This window comes from Sorex araneus, chromosome 1, assembly GCF_027595985.1.
Source record: "Sorex araneus isolate mSorAra2 chromosome 1, mSorAra2.pri, whole genome shotgun sequence".
In the NCBI taxonomy this organism is placed as follows: domain Eukaryota; kingdom Metazoa; phylum Chordata; class Mammalia; order Eulipotyphla; family Soricidae; genus Sorex; species Sorex araneus.
The window spans coordinates 346,480,545-346,497,322 of NC_073302.1; the positions used below are offsets into that span (position 1 = coordinate 346,480,545).

Genomic DNA, 16,778 nt, shown 5'->3' on the forward strand with positions numbered 1-16,778 from the left:
AATAAAATAAATAAGAACTGTCCCTTCAATAAAAACATACCTTCCTCTCTGCACTTAATTCAGTTGCTTCTTGTCTGGAGAAATACTGTTGACTACGACTGCCTGAAGACACAATTTTAGAACTGAAAAACAATAAAATTAAATTATCTCAAATGTTAAAATGCAATTATGTCCTTCATGAATCATCATGCCTCCACTCTCACAAAGGCAGCGGAGATTAAATTATTCTTTTTAAATCCCTGATTTTTTTAAATAAAAAAATATTTCCCCAGGATAAGCTCTGGAAAGTTTAAGTTAGAAAAATTAATAAATGATCTATAATATATATGAGGGTATTAATAATGAGTAATAAGTAATTTCCTTCCCACCATTTCTTTTCCAGGTAAGGAAGAAATGGGGTATGGGAATCAACAGTGTTCTCGTTGCTGCTTCTAAGATCAGTGAGAAAGTCACTTCGAAATACTATACTCAACCATCTGGTATTAGACAAGAAAGTGTTCTAGGATTTATCTTCCTCCCTCTGACCCCTACTCCAAATGGACTTTCAGAGGCATTCAAACCAGTGTTTTGATTCATTTTACCTGTGTGGTACCTATAATTTGCACAAACAGAATCATTTAAACAAAACAAAACAAAGCAAAAAACATAAAAAAGAACCTTTGTAGATACCTCGATGAACATAATTCTTCATTAGTTTGAAGGATAAGTTTCCGAGCAGTCTCTGTACTGGCTTTATCAAGCCAATTTCTACCCTAACAAAATAACACAAAGAGAAATCTTTTAAAATATAACAAGAAAAGTTAAACCACACAGGTAGACTCCAACATTGTTTACCTTTTCTGTAAGTTTGTAAATCTTCACATACTTGCTCTTCCCAGAAGCTTCTATCAAGAATCCCTCAATAACAAGCTGATAAGATAAAGCCTTCCACCAACTCTCTGTGTGATCCTTGCCAATGCCAAAAAAACTGTGCTTTCGATATCTGTCTTCAAGGCGCTGGGAATACTGAAATTAGGAATAAAAGTCAATATCTAAAAGTGCTTATTTAATTCAATAGGTTAAGCAAAATAAAAAAATTATTCATTAATGCTTTAGACTTAAAACTAAATTTTGGAATTTCACTTGAGTTCTGTGTGTGTGTGTGTGTGTGTGTGTGTGTTTGCGCGCACGCGCGCGCACTAAGAGGCTACTTCTAGCTCAAAGCTCATGAGTCTACTCCACTGGCAGTGCTCAGGGAATCATGAGGTGCCAGAAATGGAACCTAGGGCATCACACCAGTAAGACAATTACTCTACCATTGAGTCATATCCCTGGACTCTAAATTTCAGTTTAACCAAGAAAAATTTAGAGTCATCTTGCTGACTCTGAATACTGTCACAAATAAATATATAATCAAAACAATGTTCCCCTCATCTCCTAAATAATGGCAGAAAAATTCACATATGATTTAGAGGCTGGGCTTGGAGATATATCACCAGAGGTGCTCAGGTGTTCCTCCTGGTACTTCACCCAGGAATTATTCCTGGTAATTCCCAGGGGACCATATGGGATTCTGGGGAACAAACCCAGGTCAAGCACATGCAAGGCAAAGACCCTATACACTGCACCATCCCTCTGGCTCTCTAACGCTTCATCTTTGATATTTAGACATTTTATCCACATACACCATTGCCTTGTTTAATTAGCTTGTGGGTAGCTTTTTTTTTTCTGGTTTTGGTGGTAGTGGGTGCTGCTCCTGGCTTAGTGCTTAGGGACCGTTCCCATGACCATGTGGCACTAGAGATGAAACACTACAAAGCTATCCCCTGACCCGTGGAAACAATGACCACCAACCACAGATCAGGGGGAAGCACAGGTGTTAAGTCTACGATCCAATGGCAGAGACTCAGGGAGGGCGGGGCAACTCCATTTCCAGTGCAAGGCTGTTTGCCCTGTGCTTCTTCTTGTGATATGTTAGACTTATGCATTCATTTCTGAGTTACCTGCTGCACTGAGAAATATCAGGAAAAGCAGGTCCATGAAAAACTGAGGATTTGTTTGGGGGAGAGGATGGGGTGGGGGGCAGGATCCAGGCTGGGCTCATATTTCTGGCAGACTCAGGGAATCATATGGATGCCAGAGATTTAATGAACAAGGGCCGGCCACGGGGCAAAAAGAGCACATACCCAAGGCACTATCTCTCCAGCCCCCAAATTGACAAAATAAATATACTTTTTCCTAAATGATGAGAAGATCCCTACAGAAGACTCTCCATAGCCATCAAGTTTTAGAAATGCTGAGAAAGCCAGCACATTATCGGGATTCTCCTGTCCTTCAACAGAGATGCCTTGCCCAAGTTCACCCAATGGTTTTCATATACTTTGCCCTCATGCTACAAATTTTACCTATCCCACACATTTAAATTCTATTTTCAGTGTTTGGTGTCTGTTTTCATTTTTGTTCTGGGGCTCACCAAGCAGTACTCAGGGCTTACTCTTGGCTCTTACATTCTGGGCTGACTCTTGGCTCTTACATTCTGGGCTGACTCTGGGCTCTATACTCTGAGCTGACTGGGCTCTATCCTCTGGGCTGACTCTAGGCTCTGTTCTCTAGGATTATTCCTGGCAGGGCTGAGGGGAACATATGCCATGCTGCAGATCAAAGCTCAAAATGTGGTAAGCAGTATACAAGGCAAGCATCTTAACCCCTGTACTCTCTAGCACCAAAATTCTACTTTCAAAAGTATACAGAATTAGACCAACAGAGGATTTTATCAAAAATTGCAGATTCGAAGTCAAACATCATTCTAGTGTCTACCTGCTATAACACCTAACAGAATCTGGGAAGTCACAAACACTATTTCTCAAATATCCTTTCAGCTACAGTTCTGGATATGATTTAGTTTCATTAATCAAACATATTTAAGCTCCATTAATCAAGCAGGGCGAGGAAAAAGCGATACCTCTGCTATTTTTGCAGTTATAAATAACTGTAGAGGTGTTTGTTTTCTATGAGACTTGTTAGCAAAGAATCCAGAATACGACCACTAGCATTCTTGTTACCAAGAGTGGCATCCAGTTTGTAACCAGATTAGAGCAAGGGTTGGTGGTTACCAGAGCAGGCAGACCAGATCTTCCTAACCGCTCCAGCTCTCTGTCAGAGCAGTTTGGCCTCAGGAGCTATAATGGCAACTCTCAAACTGCCAGACAGCTTCTTGTTCACAGAAGAGTCTGCGGCACCCCTGGGGAACTAACATGCAGTGTTGTCTTAGCAACAAACAGATCGAGCGAGTTAATTTCTTTGTTTAAATCACATAAAGTATCTTGAGGCTTTCTAATATAAGTGGTATACTTTAGGGTTACATTCACGTTTAAAAAAGTTCCTCCTTTGAATCTATCACGAGGTACTGCATATCAAGAGGTTACCGGGTGGTTTATCAAGAGATTACTAAACTTTTCAATATTAAATGCAATCAAAATTTTTAGTAACAGACACAACCTTTATGTAAGTCAATATTTCTATCTTTTACCTATTTTTATCTTTAATAAAGGTCTAACTATTAGTGTATACCAAAGAATGTATCGGTGGACTGCAGCAGACAGCCCGCACTCCTTGCTGTCTAAGAGCAGAGGCGACCTGAGGCTGCAGCACAGTGCTCTGCACGAGGAAAACCCGTGGGACCGAGCCCCCAGGGACAGTGGACAAATCCCCACAAAAAAAAAAAGTAAGAGAGAATACTGGCTTTATTTAAGTCATGAGAATGCTGTGGTTGCTTTGTTCTTTTGGAACACTAAATACGTGATTGAAAGCGAAATAGCCGATATAAAGTAGAATTCTCACACAAAAACACTTAGGCTGGAGTGAAATTAAATCAGAAGTATGTGCAGCAGTGCCTCAGTATCAAGCTTAGATTAAAAAAACAGAAACGCCCGGGTACAGAAACACCTTTCCCTTTTTATCAGTACTACTCGGTGGCTAACTGGCTTTGGGATGATTTGGTTAGAAAGACTAAAATTAAAGAATGCAGAATTTCAGAGATAGAAGGAACATTCAGCTTTTTTCATCTGGACAGACATTCTGACTCCTACAAATGATCAGAGGCTCGACGATGTCAAATAGCAGTTAGGCCTGGAACACAAGCCTCCAATTAGTCTAAATCTCTTATTATTCTACCACACAGAAACACACACATATGGTGACACCAGTATCTAGTTAAGTACATACACACACATGCACACAGACATACACTGATGTGCTGACTATATACACAGAACCAAATACACAGAACTTCCCAACTTTGAGAATTATTAATATGTGCTTCTATCTCTTCACCTGCCAACAAAGACTTTCTGTTTTTTAGGGATGTTGTATAGATTGAATACCAGGTCAGGCCCCGCCAACATTAACTCTTATATTAGTTGACAGATGATTCTTTAATTCAATCTGTATTTCTTAACTGAAAAGCAAAGTCCATGACTTATTTACTCTGCAACACTTGTAACAGCATTAGCCTAAATACAGATAGTAGCAAAGTATCTGCTTGGGACTTACCTTTGTCATAGCAATTTCTACTGCTTGCAAACTAGTAATACCAAAGGTATTAAATTACCTGACAAGCACTTAATAGCAATCTGGACACTAAAAATTTACTTCCCTGGTCTTTCCTTTCGTAAGCCAAAGAAAACCTAAAGGAAATGGACATATTTACGAGTATGAAGCAATGATACTTCTTTGTTAAATAAAGAGTAACTTTCCCTTCTCTTCATGATCAGTAATTATTGTGATACCAAGTACTATGTTAAAAAAATTTACAATGCCTTGTTTCCATGGCAATCACTGTAAATAGAATGAAATATCTCAGCTCTTTGATACTAAGCATTTTTGGTTTTTAGAAATAATATTCCCTTTTCAGCTAGAATTCCAGTCAATCAAGTTAACCCCCCGCCAAAAAAAAACAGATCACTGTCAACAACAAATGTCTAGTGAATACTCCTCCTAAGTTAAGTATCTCTACTAATTGCTTAAAGTCTAGCTAACTAGTTAACTTCTGGGTTAACCTCCCAATGGAGTAGAACTCCGTTGTTCCACTGATAAAGCTTAGAAGCTGATAAAGCTATTATGAAAGAAGTTTTGGTCATTAATTATGAAGGAGGACCCAATTTCATACATGTATATCCTATGAATTAATCACAAATCTTTATTCTAGCATCTCTAGATCTTTCAATCTAACAGGTAAAAAAATCAAATTGCATATAAAAAGCCTAAGTAAAAAATGCATGGAACAGGTTGACAGGAAAGCTGCTTGCTTATCCTGATTCTAGTATGTAAGAATATTCCCTGGGGAAAGTCATTAAATTTTCTGGGACTTGGTATCAGCCAGCGTGAAATAAGGTGGTTGGCTCAATAGTCTGTTTGGTGGAAGAGCTCATATCCCTATGGAATGACATCTCAAAAAGAAAAGTTATCACCTCACTCTTTTGCTTTAAAAACCAAGCTGTATGTAGCCAAGGATCAAGCTCAGTGGTGTTCAGGTCTCATATGTATGGTCCAAAGATCATTCCGTGGCACCTCCAAAACATCAGGTTAGAAAAACAATGGGCGTCAAGTTGATATGTCAAGGAATAGATGTATCTTCAACTTACTAACTAAAGATAAATTAGACTGAAGAAGGTGAGAAGGCCATACATGATCCAAAGTATCATTTTCTAATAAAATACCTGTACAGCAGTATCTGATAGAGAAAACTTTTTAAAATTTGCAGCTCATCTAAATCTACTACTTCAAAATTTATATATAGTTTTGTAGTCATCCTTTCTGCTAAAAAGGCCCCTCATCCTTCTCTCCTTATTCTAGTTCTGATGCCAAAATCCACCATACTGTCCACAAAACAGAAATGATACTACACAAGACTTCTCTGATTTCATAGTTATTAACAATCTTTCTTCAGAACTTGAAAACAGTTTACATGTTAATAATTTTTGTACAGCATTTATTTCTTCCCAAACAACACCCACCTCCCCTACCAGCTAAGTCTCATCTATTTCAGCTTTGAATTTTCCCCGAAAAGAAGACAGTGCCTTACACAAAAACAGATATTTTGTAACTACTTTTTTACAAATCTAGGCCAAAGAAATAATACAGGGAGGTAGTGCCAGTCTAGCGTGCCATGCACGTACCGGAGCCAGGCTTGTTCCATGGCACATAGATACCTTAGCACTGTCAGGTGACCGAGAACCTCTGGATGCCCTGCTGGCCCCGGGCCCCTGAGCACTGCTCAGAAGGCAGCTCCCCGAACCAACCCCATAAAAAATAAGTCATACACTCTAACTCAAGAAGCTTTAAATCCTTGTATTTCTAAAGTACAAAATAAGTCCATAGTTTATGTTCAAATATGTTTTTACCGAATTATATTTTTAACACTTGCCTAAAAAACAACAGACCAAAAAACTCACAGCTGACACTTAAGGCCTTACAATAGTTATTACTGAAGTACTTGTTCTATAACGCAAAACAGAACCCCAAAAAGGAGTATAATTTCTAGGAGTATTCTTCAATCAAACAATAATATGTCTAGAAAATTAAACAGAGAACCCTCCCCTTCAGCTTGAATATTTTAAGGGATTTTGTACACTGGACTAGAGCCAAAGCACCTTTTACCAAAAAGGTTAAAATTCTGCAACCACAATAAAAGTCAAAATCTTGATGTGATCAGGAAAGAAGCTTTACTCTCTCCTTATTATGCAAAGTCATGACTACTTCTGCTTTCTAACCTATAAAATCAAGTTAATTGCATATCTTTTTCATGTAGGGTCTTTAGAAATTCTTCTGTGATGAATCTTTACAACTAAAATAAAGTTCCTTACATGACATTTCTATCTAATGTCAATCTAAATTTGTACTTTAAAAACAAATTAAAAACTCCATCAATAATCACCTAAAGGGGCTCTATAATCATCAATACTAATAAAAATATCTTGTGTAAGCATCATATATGCTGAAATTATATGTATATAAAATCTCTTTTAAAAACTTCTAGAGTTTCCTATTTATCTTACAGATCAAAATTACCTACAAGATATTAGTTCCTCAGAAACTAGTTCGGGTGGACAATTTACTAAATTCCCAAAGAAATTACAATTATTTTTAAAATAATATCCCAGTAGATACTAAGATCATTGAATTGGGGGGAAGGAGGGAAATGTGTCTCATTTTCACTGCACCCAGTGTCTATAAATTTTTATGAAGTGGTACTTTTAAAAAAGTTTTACAACTCTATCTAGCAAGGGTAGTATAAAATTTCACAAAGAAGAAACTTCTTAATTTGAGGACTCCCAGAAGAGAATGTCACTATAAGTAGTCTGACTGGTTTTCAAGTAATAAGTGAAACCTGATCCCTCCTGTGACCAGTTCAAGTTTGTCAAGAAGCCCACTTACACTTATTTGTTGATACTGGATACTGCTAGGTTATAGCAAATTAAAAGAAGGATAATTTTTATAAATTATACATTCAACCAGGATACACAAGTTTTAAATAGAAGAAATGTTCATAGATCACAATCATATTTGAGACCTGTGAAATAAAAAACTATCCTTTAGAATAATAAAGAAAAATGTTTACAAATTATACTTTTAACTGTGATACACTGGTTTTAAAGATCACAGAAATAGAAAAAAATTTTCAGAGACCTCAATTACATTTGAGATCTGTGAAATAAAAATCTATCCTCTGCAACTCAGAATCTTTATCTAAAAAAAAAAAATCACAGTAACACACAGAGCAGCTAAAAACAAGCTCCTCAGGCAATATTTCTATTATTAAATTTCTACTCAAACTTGTTAAAGACAAAACTTCAAATTCCATTTAAATTCTCTAAAAACATTATAATATCTAAAAAGTTAACAAGATTTTAATAAATTTCATTAGAAATATTTCATAAATAGCATCTACCTTCCTAAACAAAATACTCAGAAAATATTTACATAAAATATGAGTATTCACAAATAAATGCTTATTTTAAGAATTCGACCTCAATGTGAGAATCTCAACCTTAACCTTTAAGAATATTTGAAGCAAGCATACCTATTAGGAAAGGATTCCATGCTCTACTTTTAATTCATTCAACTCATACCAATATATAATATTTGGCTGTACCTTACAAAAAACATAAGTCAGAAAGTATATATTCCGGGACCAGGGACCTAGGACAGAGAGTAAAGCGCCATCTGCACACAGTCAGTTCAACCCCCAGCATCACATATGGTCACTCAAGCACTAGAAAAAGTGAACTCTATGATGTCTGACATTTCCGTCTGTAATTTTGCTTGTATTTTCCGCTTTTCTACCTTCAAATCCTCTTATATTTTATTGGCATTGCTTTCCATTGTTTCTTTTAGCTACCTAAACAACAATGAGATATCATCTCACACCACACAGACTGGCACACTTTCAAAAGAACAAAGGCAACCAGCGCTGATGTGGATGTAGGGGAAAAGGGACACTTTCACTGTTGGTGGAAATGCCGACTGGTCCAGCCTTTCTGGAAAACATTATAGACAGTCCTTCAAAAACTAGAAATTGAGCTTCCATATGACCCCACAATACCACTTCTGGGAATATATCCTGAGGATGCAAAAAAGCACAGTAGAAATGATATCTGTACCTGCATGTTCATTGCAGCACTGTTCACAATAGCCAAAATCTGGAAACAACACGAGTGCTTTAGAACAGATGACTGGATAAAGAAACTTTGGTACATCTACACAATGGAATACTATGCACTGCTAGGAGAGATGAAGTCATGAAATTTGCTTATAAATGGATAGACATGGAGAGTATCATGCTAAGTGAAATGAATCAGAGAGGGACAGACATAGAAGGACGGCACTCATTTGTGGAGTATAGAATAACATCACATGAGGCTGACATCCAAGGATAGCAGATACAAGGGCCAGGAGGATCGCCCCATAGCTGGAAGCCTGCTTCATGAGAGGAAGGGAGAAGGCAGATGGAATAGAGAAGGGATCACTAAGAAAATGATGGCTGGAGGAATTAGTCGGGATGGGAGATGCGTGCTGGAAGTAGATAACAGATCAAACATAATGACCTCTCAGTGTCTGTGTTGCAAGCCATGATGCCCAAAAGTAGAGAGAGAGTATGGGGAATATTGTCTGCCATGGACGCAGGGGGGAGGGTGGGAAAGCGAGGTATACCTGGGATATTGGTGGTGGGGAATGTGCACTGGTGGAGGGAATGGGTGTTTGATCATTGTGAGATTGTAACCCAAACATGAAAGCTTGTAACTATCTCATGGTAATTCAATAATCACTGTCACTGTATCACTCTCATCCCACTGTTCATCAATTTGCTCAAGTGGGCACCAGTAACATTGTGAGATTTGTTATTACTGTTTTTGGCATATTGCATATGCCATGAGTAGCTTGCCAGGCTCTACCATGTGGGCGAGATACTCTCTGTAGTTTGCCAGGATCTCTAAGAGGAGAAAGGAATCGAACTTGGGTCGGCCACGTGCAAGGTAAATGCCCTATCTGTTGTGCTATCGCTCCAACCCCAATTCAATAAATTCAGTAAAATTCAATAAAATTAAAAAAAAAAAAGAGTGAACTCTGAACATGGAGCTAGGAGTAATCACGGAGCAGAGTCAGGTGTGAACCAAAAACCCAATATACATGTCTGTTGGGGATTTTACTTCCCCCTAGAAAAAATATCACTACACAAAAACTGACTTTTTTTATTGAATCACCAGGAGCTACAATTTCAAGCTTTCAAGTTTGAGTTTAATCATACAATGGTCAAACACCCATCCCTCCACCAGTGCACATTTTCCGCCATCAATGTCCTCAGTATCCCCCAATCCCCCCCTATCCCACCCCTCCCTCAGCCTCTATGGCAGACAGTTTCCCTCTTGCTCTCTCTCTCTACTTATGGGCATTACGATTTGAAATACAGATAATGAGAGGCCATCATGTTTGGTCCTTTGTCTACTTTCAGCACACATCTCATCTCCCATCCCGAGTGACCCCTCTAACCATTACTGACTAGTGATCCCTTCTCCATCCCAGCTGCATTCTCCCCCAGCTCATGAGGCAGGCTTTCAACCATGGAGCAATCTTCCTTGTTCTGTCTCTATTGCCCTTAAGTATTAATCTCATATTATGATATTTTCTATTCCACAAATGAGTGCAGTCATTCTATGTCTGTTCCTCTCTTTCTGACTCATTTCACTTAGCATGATATTCTCCATGACCATCCACTTATAAGCAAATTTCATGACTCCATCTTTCCTAACAGCTGCATAGTATTCCATTGTGTAGATGTACCAAAGTTTTTTTAACCAGTTCTTGGGCACTGAGGTTGTTTCCAGATTCTGGCTATTTTGAACAATGCTGCAATAAATATAAAGATGCAGATGTCATTTCTACTGTGTTTTTGCACCCTCAAGATATATTCCCAGAAGTGAGTATTGCAGGGTCATACCACAGAAGGTCAATTTCTAGTTTTTTTAGGAATGCCCATATTGTTTTCCAAAAAGGCTGGACCAGTAAGCATTCCCACCAACAGTGAAAGAGAGTCCTTTTCTCCCCATGTCTATGCCAGCCCTAGTTGTTCTAGTTCTTTTTTATGTCTACCAGTCTCTGTAGATAATACAGAGATAATACCTTATTGTTGGAAAAACTCTGACTTTAAAGATCATGACTTATTCATATTGTACCCACAACTCTGAGTGACACACCAGTCCTAAAAAAAGTAGCTGAGGAGCCGGAGTGATAGCACAGCAGGCAGGGCATTTGCCTGGCACGTAACCAACCTGGGTTCAATCCCCAGCATCCCATATGGTCTGGCATGCAGCCGACCTGGGTTCAATCCCCGGCATCCCATATGGTTCCCCAAGCACCACCAAGAGAAATTCCTGAGTGCAGAGCCAGAAGTAACCCCTGAGCAACACTGGGTGTGACCCAAAAAGAGAAAAAAAGTAGCTGAACTGACTCTTCATCGGTAAAGCAAAAGAAAATATTTTTATAGTTTAAAAGATTTATAATAAGAAATGTTACAAAAGCAAAGAAAAAATACCACAAATATTATTACTGAACTTACTCTCAAATAATCACTGAAATTAAAGTTTTATAAAAGGAAAAATACTACAAATAATTTTTATTGAACATATATATTTGCACATAATCACTAAAATTAAAAGTTTTGCTTCACAAGCCCTCACCAACTCATTATGATTCAGGATACCAAAAAATCCAATTTTGTTCTATTTGTTCCTTGACAATGAAAGTTAACTTTTCTTAATTATCCTCAGAAAATCAGTCTAGGGATTCATTCATCCAACAGCAAAATAATAAACGAATACAATGCTTCCAGATTGAGGGACTGAGCTGAACATCAGGCAGGAACATGGAAACAGCAATCCATATGAAATACACAGACCTGATCAAAAGTAATGAACACTGAGCTTAGCTGAAACTTAAGCTAAGACTAAGAGTTTAACTTAGAGTTAAACTCTAAGTTTGACTAAGAGTTCTTAGGAAGTAAAGCAAAGCTGTCATCATAATACAGCTAATTTTTGACTCACGGATATACTTACAGATCCTCGGAGAAACAAAATTGGAACGCCAATTCCAAATTTTTCTCCTAAGATGTTCACTGCAGATAATAACTGGAATGCTTGTGGACCAAAGTCCTGTTGAGTCTCCTCTGTATCATCAATTGCAAAGCAAGAATTTAATCTAAATAAAAACAATATTTAAGAGGGTTTATTTTTTTTATTGAATCACAGTAAGCTACAGTTATAAAACTTTCATGTTTGAGTTTCAGTGATCAAACACCAGTCCCTCCACCAGTGCACATTCTCCACCAATGTCCCCAGTGTCCCTCCCCCATTCCCCGCCGCCCCTCTCATCCCACTCCTCCCCCTGACTCTATGGCAGACAATTTCCCTTTTACCCTCTCTCTCTACTTATGGATATTATGGTTTACAACACAGATACTGAGAGGCCATCATGTTTGGTCCTTTATCTACTTTCAGCACACATCTCCCATCCCAAGCTATCCCTCCAGCCATCATTGACTTAGTGATCCCTTCTCTAAAGAAGGCTTTTTAGTCCAAGCATCAAGCTTTAGAAACAATATTTATTTTTCTTCTTTTATTCTTTCCTTATATGTGATATAGAGCATTATTTTATATACCATTTGGCTATCTGTGTCTTTTGTGAGGAAGTTTCTGTTCCATCCCAGCCTCGCAAGGCCCCTGAGCAACAAGCATAGACCTCATGGCCTCTGAACACCCTGGGGTTCCTAGAACCTCAGCACCCAAAAGCACCACATCACTGCCCAAGCACCTAATCATCAGGTCTACACAGACAGGCTGAGAAGAGGAGGCAGTAGTTCCCAGCCCCAAGCAGCATCACTGGGGAGGAACACACACACATGCACACGCACACACGTGCACACGCGCTCGCACACACACACACTCACACACACAGATGTTGCAACTACTTCAGAAACTATAAAAATAAAAAAGATCACATCCAAAAGCAAGTGAAACATCTGAAACATGAAATACACCCTATAATATTACACAGGTGTGCTTTGTTGATTGGTTGTGGGAGTAGCACCCTACAACAAGAATCAGAGGAGGCACATAAAAACATGGAGGAAGAGGGAAATTTCCAACAAGCAGAGAAACAAGAGCAGGGTACCAGCTAAAATAGCCCCCTTGATGAATATTTGTAAATGTTAGGTGTTTGTGCTAAGTTTACTAATAAAAGATTTATATAAAAATATTTTCTTACCTAAAAACAACTCTCCTATGCAAGAAATAGTATGGCAGGAAGAAGACTATGTTTAGATTTATTTCCCTATTCTAACTTCTTTAGTAAAATACTTAGCTCGTTAATTTTCTTTTTCTAACAAGACTATTAAAAACTGCCAAATTTCCACAATGTATTACCTAACACACCATTTTGCAAGTTTTTTCAGCATTATTGTAATTATGATTAAGTTCTAAAGATGTTTTTATTTCCAGCTTGAGTTTTTCCTCTGAGGATTTACTTAAAGTAACTTTCAAATGAATAAGAATTTTGTGTTTATGCCCTTCTTATCATTTAACTGCAATGTAGTCAGAAAATGTGAAATTTTTATCGAGAGTAGAAAATTTTAAAACACTAAGTGTCTAGAAAAAAGGGTAAAAAACTTGACTTTTGTTTTTGAGTCATACCCTGATGTGCTTAGGGCTTATTCCTGGCTCAATCATGAACAGAAACTTCCTCAAAAAAGACACAGATATCCCAATGGTATATAAAATAATGCTCTATGTCACCTATCAGGAAAATACATACAAGATCACCAGTGAGACTGGCAAATATCACCATGAATAAAAATAACTAGCACTGGCATAATTTGTGGGGGCGAAAAAAGGACCTTCATTCACTGCTCGTGGAATATTGACTCGTCCAGACTTTTTAGAAAACAATATGGACACTTCTCAAAAAACCAGAAATTGAACTTTCATGACCCAGCAATTCCAAATTTGGGCATCTACTCCAAGAGTCAGAAAAGAAAAGAAAAAATTCTATCTATTCAGAAGACACCTGCACTCCTACATTCACTGGAGCACTGTTCACAATAACCAACATCTGGAATCAGACCATGCAGGAACAGGTGACTGGTTAAAGAAACTATAGTACATCTGCACAATGGAATGTACTATACTCAGCTAGAAGAAAAGATCAAACCGTGGATTTGGGGAGTATCATGCTGAGTGAAGCCAGACAGAACGAGAGGGTGATACAGAATGATCTGTCTCATATATGGGATAGAAATTTTAAAAAGGGGGGCATAAAAAATGCCCAAAAGAAAAAGAAACAGAACTGGCCTTCAGTCAGAAGCTCACCACAGGGAACAGCTGCAGGGACAGAAGGGGAGGGAACACAGGGATGAGGACGGAAAGAAAGGGATGCCTGGAGAAGGTGTGCCACAAGACTAGGTTATGCCTAAAGCCCTATCATTAACAGCACTGTAAGCCACAGTGTCTAAAATAAAACCTTAAAAAAAAAAAAAAAAACCTCATCCAAAAAGAAATCATTTTGGAGGCAAAGGGGCAAGAAGAGGAGGAGACTTCCTGAAGTTCAGGGAGCACCTGAAGTGATACCCAAGCAAGCTTGAAAGGGCTACACCCAGTGCTCTGGAAGTCATGAAGTGCCAAGACTGAACACAGGTCCCTGAGCAGGCAAGGCAGCGCCCAACCACTGAGCAACCTCTCGGGCCCAGCAAACCTTTCCTATAAAAGACCAGGCGGTATGGAGTGGAGGCTTTGTAAGTCACTTATCTGTTTACATTACTAAGTCCTGTAAAAACAGCCACAGACAACACAAAAGGCACGCCTGAGCTCCAAGTGACTTTATTCCTAGGACACAGGCAAAAGGAGTTGGCCAGTCTGTCAATCCTCATTCTATTCAGTTTTCTTATAATTGCTCACGTATGCTTGGGACGTCTTTTGCCGCACATGGACAGCGCTACAGGCTAGCATGCCGAGTGAAGTCAGTCCAAAGGAAAGGGACAGATACAGAACCATCTCTCTTGACACGTGGGACTTAAGGTACACAGACAAATAGCAGCAAAGGTGCAAAGAAACATGAGACCTGACCAACACAACTGAGTAGGTAGGGGGCGGGGCAAGGTGGGGGGAAGGGGACTTGTGATTAAAAGAGAGAAGGGCACTGGATTCTGGGAGGTGGCAACACTGGTGATGGGTGTGGTATTGAAATTATGTGCATGAGAAATCATTTTTAACAGTATTGAAATACTGTTAACATTATACTCTCAAAAAAATTTAAGATACACTGCTCTAATTGCCTCATAGAGTTCTGTATACTACATGTTAAATCTAATTTGTTCAGTACATTGGAAAAATTTTCTACAGCTCCCTAATTAGTAGTTTAATCTACAATGAACTAAAAATTCCAACAAACTCTCCCATATTCATGGTGAATTTGTTGATTCCTTTCAGGCAGTCTATCAACTTGTGTTTTATACATCTGTAAGGTATCTTAATTTTGTGTTTAGAGCAACTCTGTGCTCTTAGGAAAAGAACTATTTATCACAGTTAAGAGATTATCTAAAAAAAATAAATAAATAGATTATCTATTAATGCTTCTCTTGTTAATAGATTATGACACCTTACAAGTGCAGTTAAGTATAAAGCTTTTATTATCTGCACTTTCATTTTCAATTATTTGTAAATTTTCCTCTCAGTAACTTGCCAATCCACAACCCCACTTATTTCATACTTTCATTTTATTTCATTTCATTCATCCAAACAACCCCACTTACTTCATACTTTAATTTCATTCAGCTTCAAATATTTTCTAATATACTATAAGATTTACTAGATTACTGAGTAGCATACTATTTGTTTGTTTGAGACTTTGTTTTTTCTCTCGGTTACTGGTTTCTGATTTCATTTCTTTACAGTTAGAAAAATATTTTATAAGAATATAACTTAAAATTTCTTAAAGGATCATTTTATGGCCCAGAATATGTTCTATTTTTCATGAAGGCTATCCATGTATCACTGAAAAAAAATGCATTCTGCTTTTGTTATTTGAAGAGATCTTTACCAGGCAATTAAATCCAGTCTACTGGTAACTGTTCATTTCTATCTTCTTATCAATTTCCTACTGATTTTGTTGGTTACTTAACGATGATACTGAAGTCATCATGATGCTGTAATCTTTTAAAGTGAGAGTCCATTATTTTAAAATGCCTGAGGTTTACTGGAGAGCAAGAAATTGTGACCCACGAATACAGCAGAAATCCTGTCCAACACTCCTGCCTTCTTGCCCAACCAGATTTGTCAGTCCACACAACTGCATCTGTGTGTGCTCATGTGCATGAGTATGTCTGAGTATGAATTTCTCTAAAACACTATTCACACATTGGTGAATTATCCTTTCATCACTGGGTAATGTCCTTAGAAGACGGCGAGGTACTGGGAATAGAACTGAGATGCCTAACTCCTGTATCGTCTCTCCAGCTCCCCAAGTTTTTGCTGAAAGGAACCCTGGAGACCCAAGGACCACTAAGGTGTGCGGGGTAATCCCTGGCATTCAGAGGCAGCAGCACTCAATCCCGAGACCCTCACGTTCCACCTCCAAGAACAGCTAGAATGAGGCACCAGGCCTCCTGGACACCCTGGAATGGGCCCCAAAATCCCAAGTTTATTTAATTAGTGTTTTCATGGCTTGTAGTTTTTACCTTTTTATTTTAAATTTTCCTGCATAATTGTATCTGTAGTTCTTTTGAGCTTGTATATGTGTGTCTGTGGATAACATACAGTTAAAATGTATTTTTAACTCGCTCACCAATCTGTGCCTTCACACAGAATGTTTTTAGATGATTTACATTTAATATAGCTATTGAAAATTTTACTGAATCTGAGTATTTCATTTATTTATCTATTTATAAAACAAAAAATATTTTTGCCTTTGTCTTCTATTTAAATATACAAATCAATTGTTTTATAATTGTGGAAAGTATCAGGTAACAAAAAATCATTTAAAATCTATTGAAAAGGAAACAAAGGCATTTAGAATTATCTATTTGCAAAAAAGCAATCTTTACCTGGACCTGCAATTATCACAGCATTTTTCAGTTCCCATAATACCCAAGGAGGCTTTTCGTAGTTGTTTATCTTCAAAATGAGACAAGATGATTCTACCCAAGAGAAAATTTTAAATTAAATAAAAGAACAAAAACATACATGTTAAATTCATTG

General features: G+C 37.9%; 1 protein-coding gene across 1 annotated transcript in view; it reads right to left on the minus strand.

Annotated features, from left to right (window-relative positions):
• Positions 1–16,778, minus strand: part of WRN (WRN RecQ like helicase) — a 196,331-nt gene that overhangs the window by 38,746 nt on the left and 140,807 nt on the right. The window contains exons 24-28 of the mRNA XM_055134049.1: positions 16,625–16,717; positions 11,589–11,730; positions 835–1,005; positions 670–752; positions 41–122 (exon numbers count right to left, since the gene is read on the minus strand). Of these exons, the coding sequence (XP_054990024.1) occupies positions 41–122; positions 670–752; positions 835–1,005; positions 11,589–11,730; positions 16,625–16,717 (571 nt within the window). The remainder of the gene's footprint in view (positions 1–40; positions 123–669; positions 753–834; positions 1,006–11,588; positions 11,731–16,624; positions 16,718–16,778) is intronic.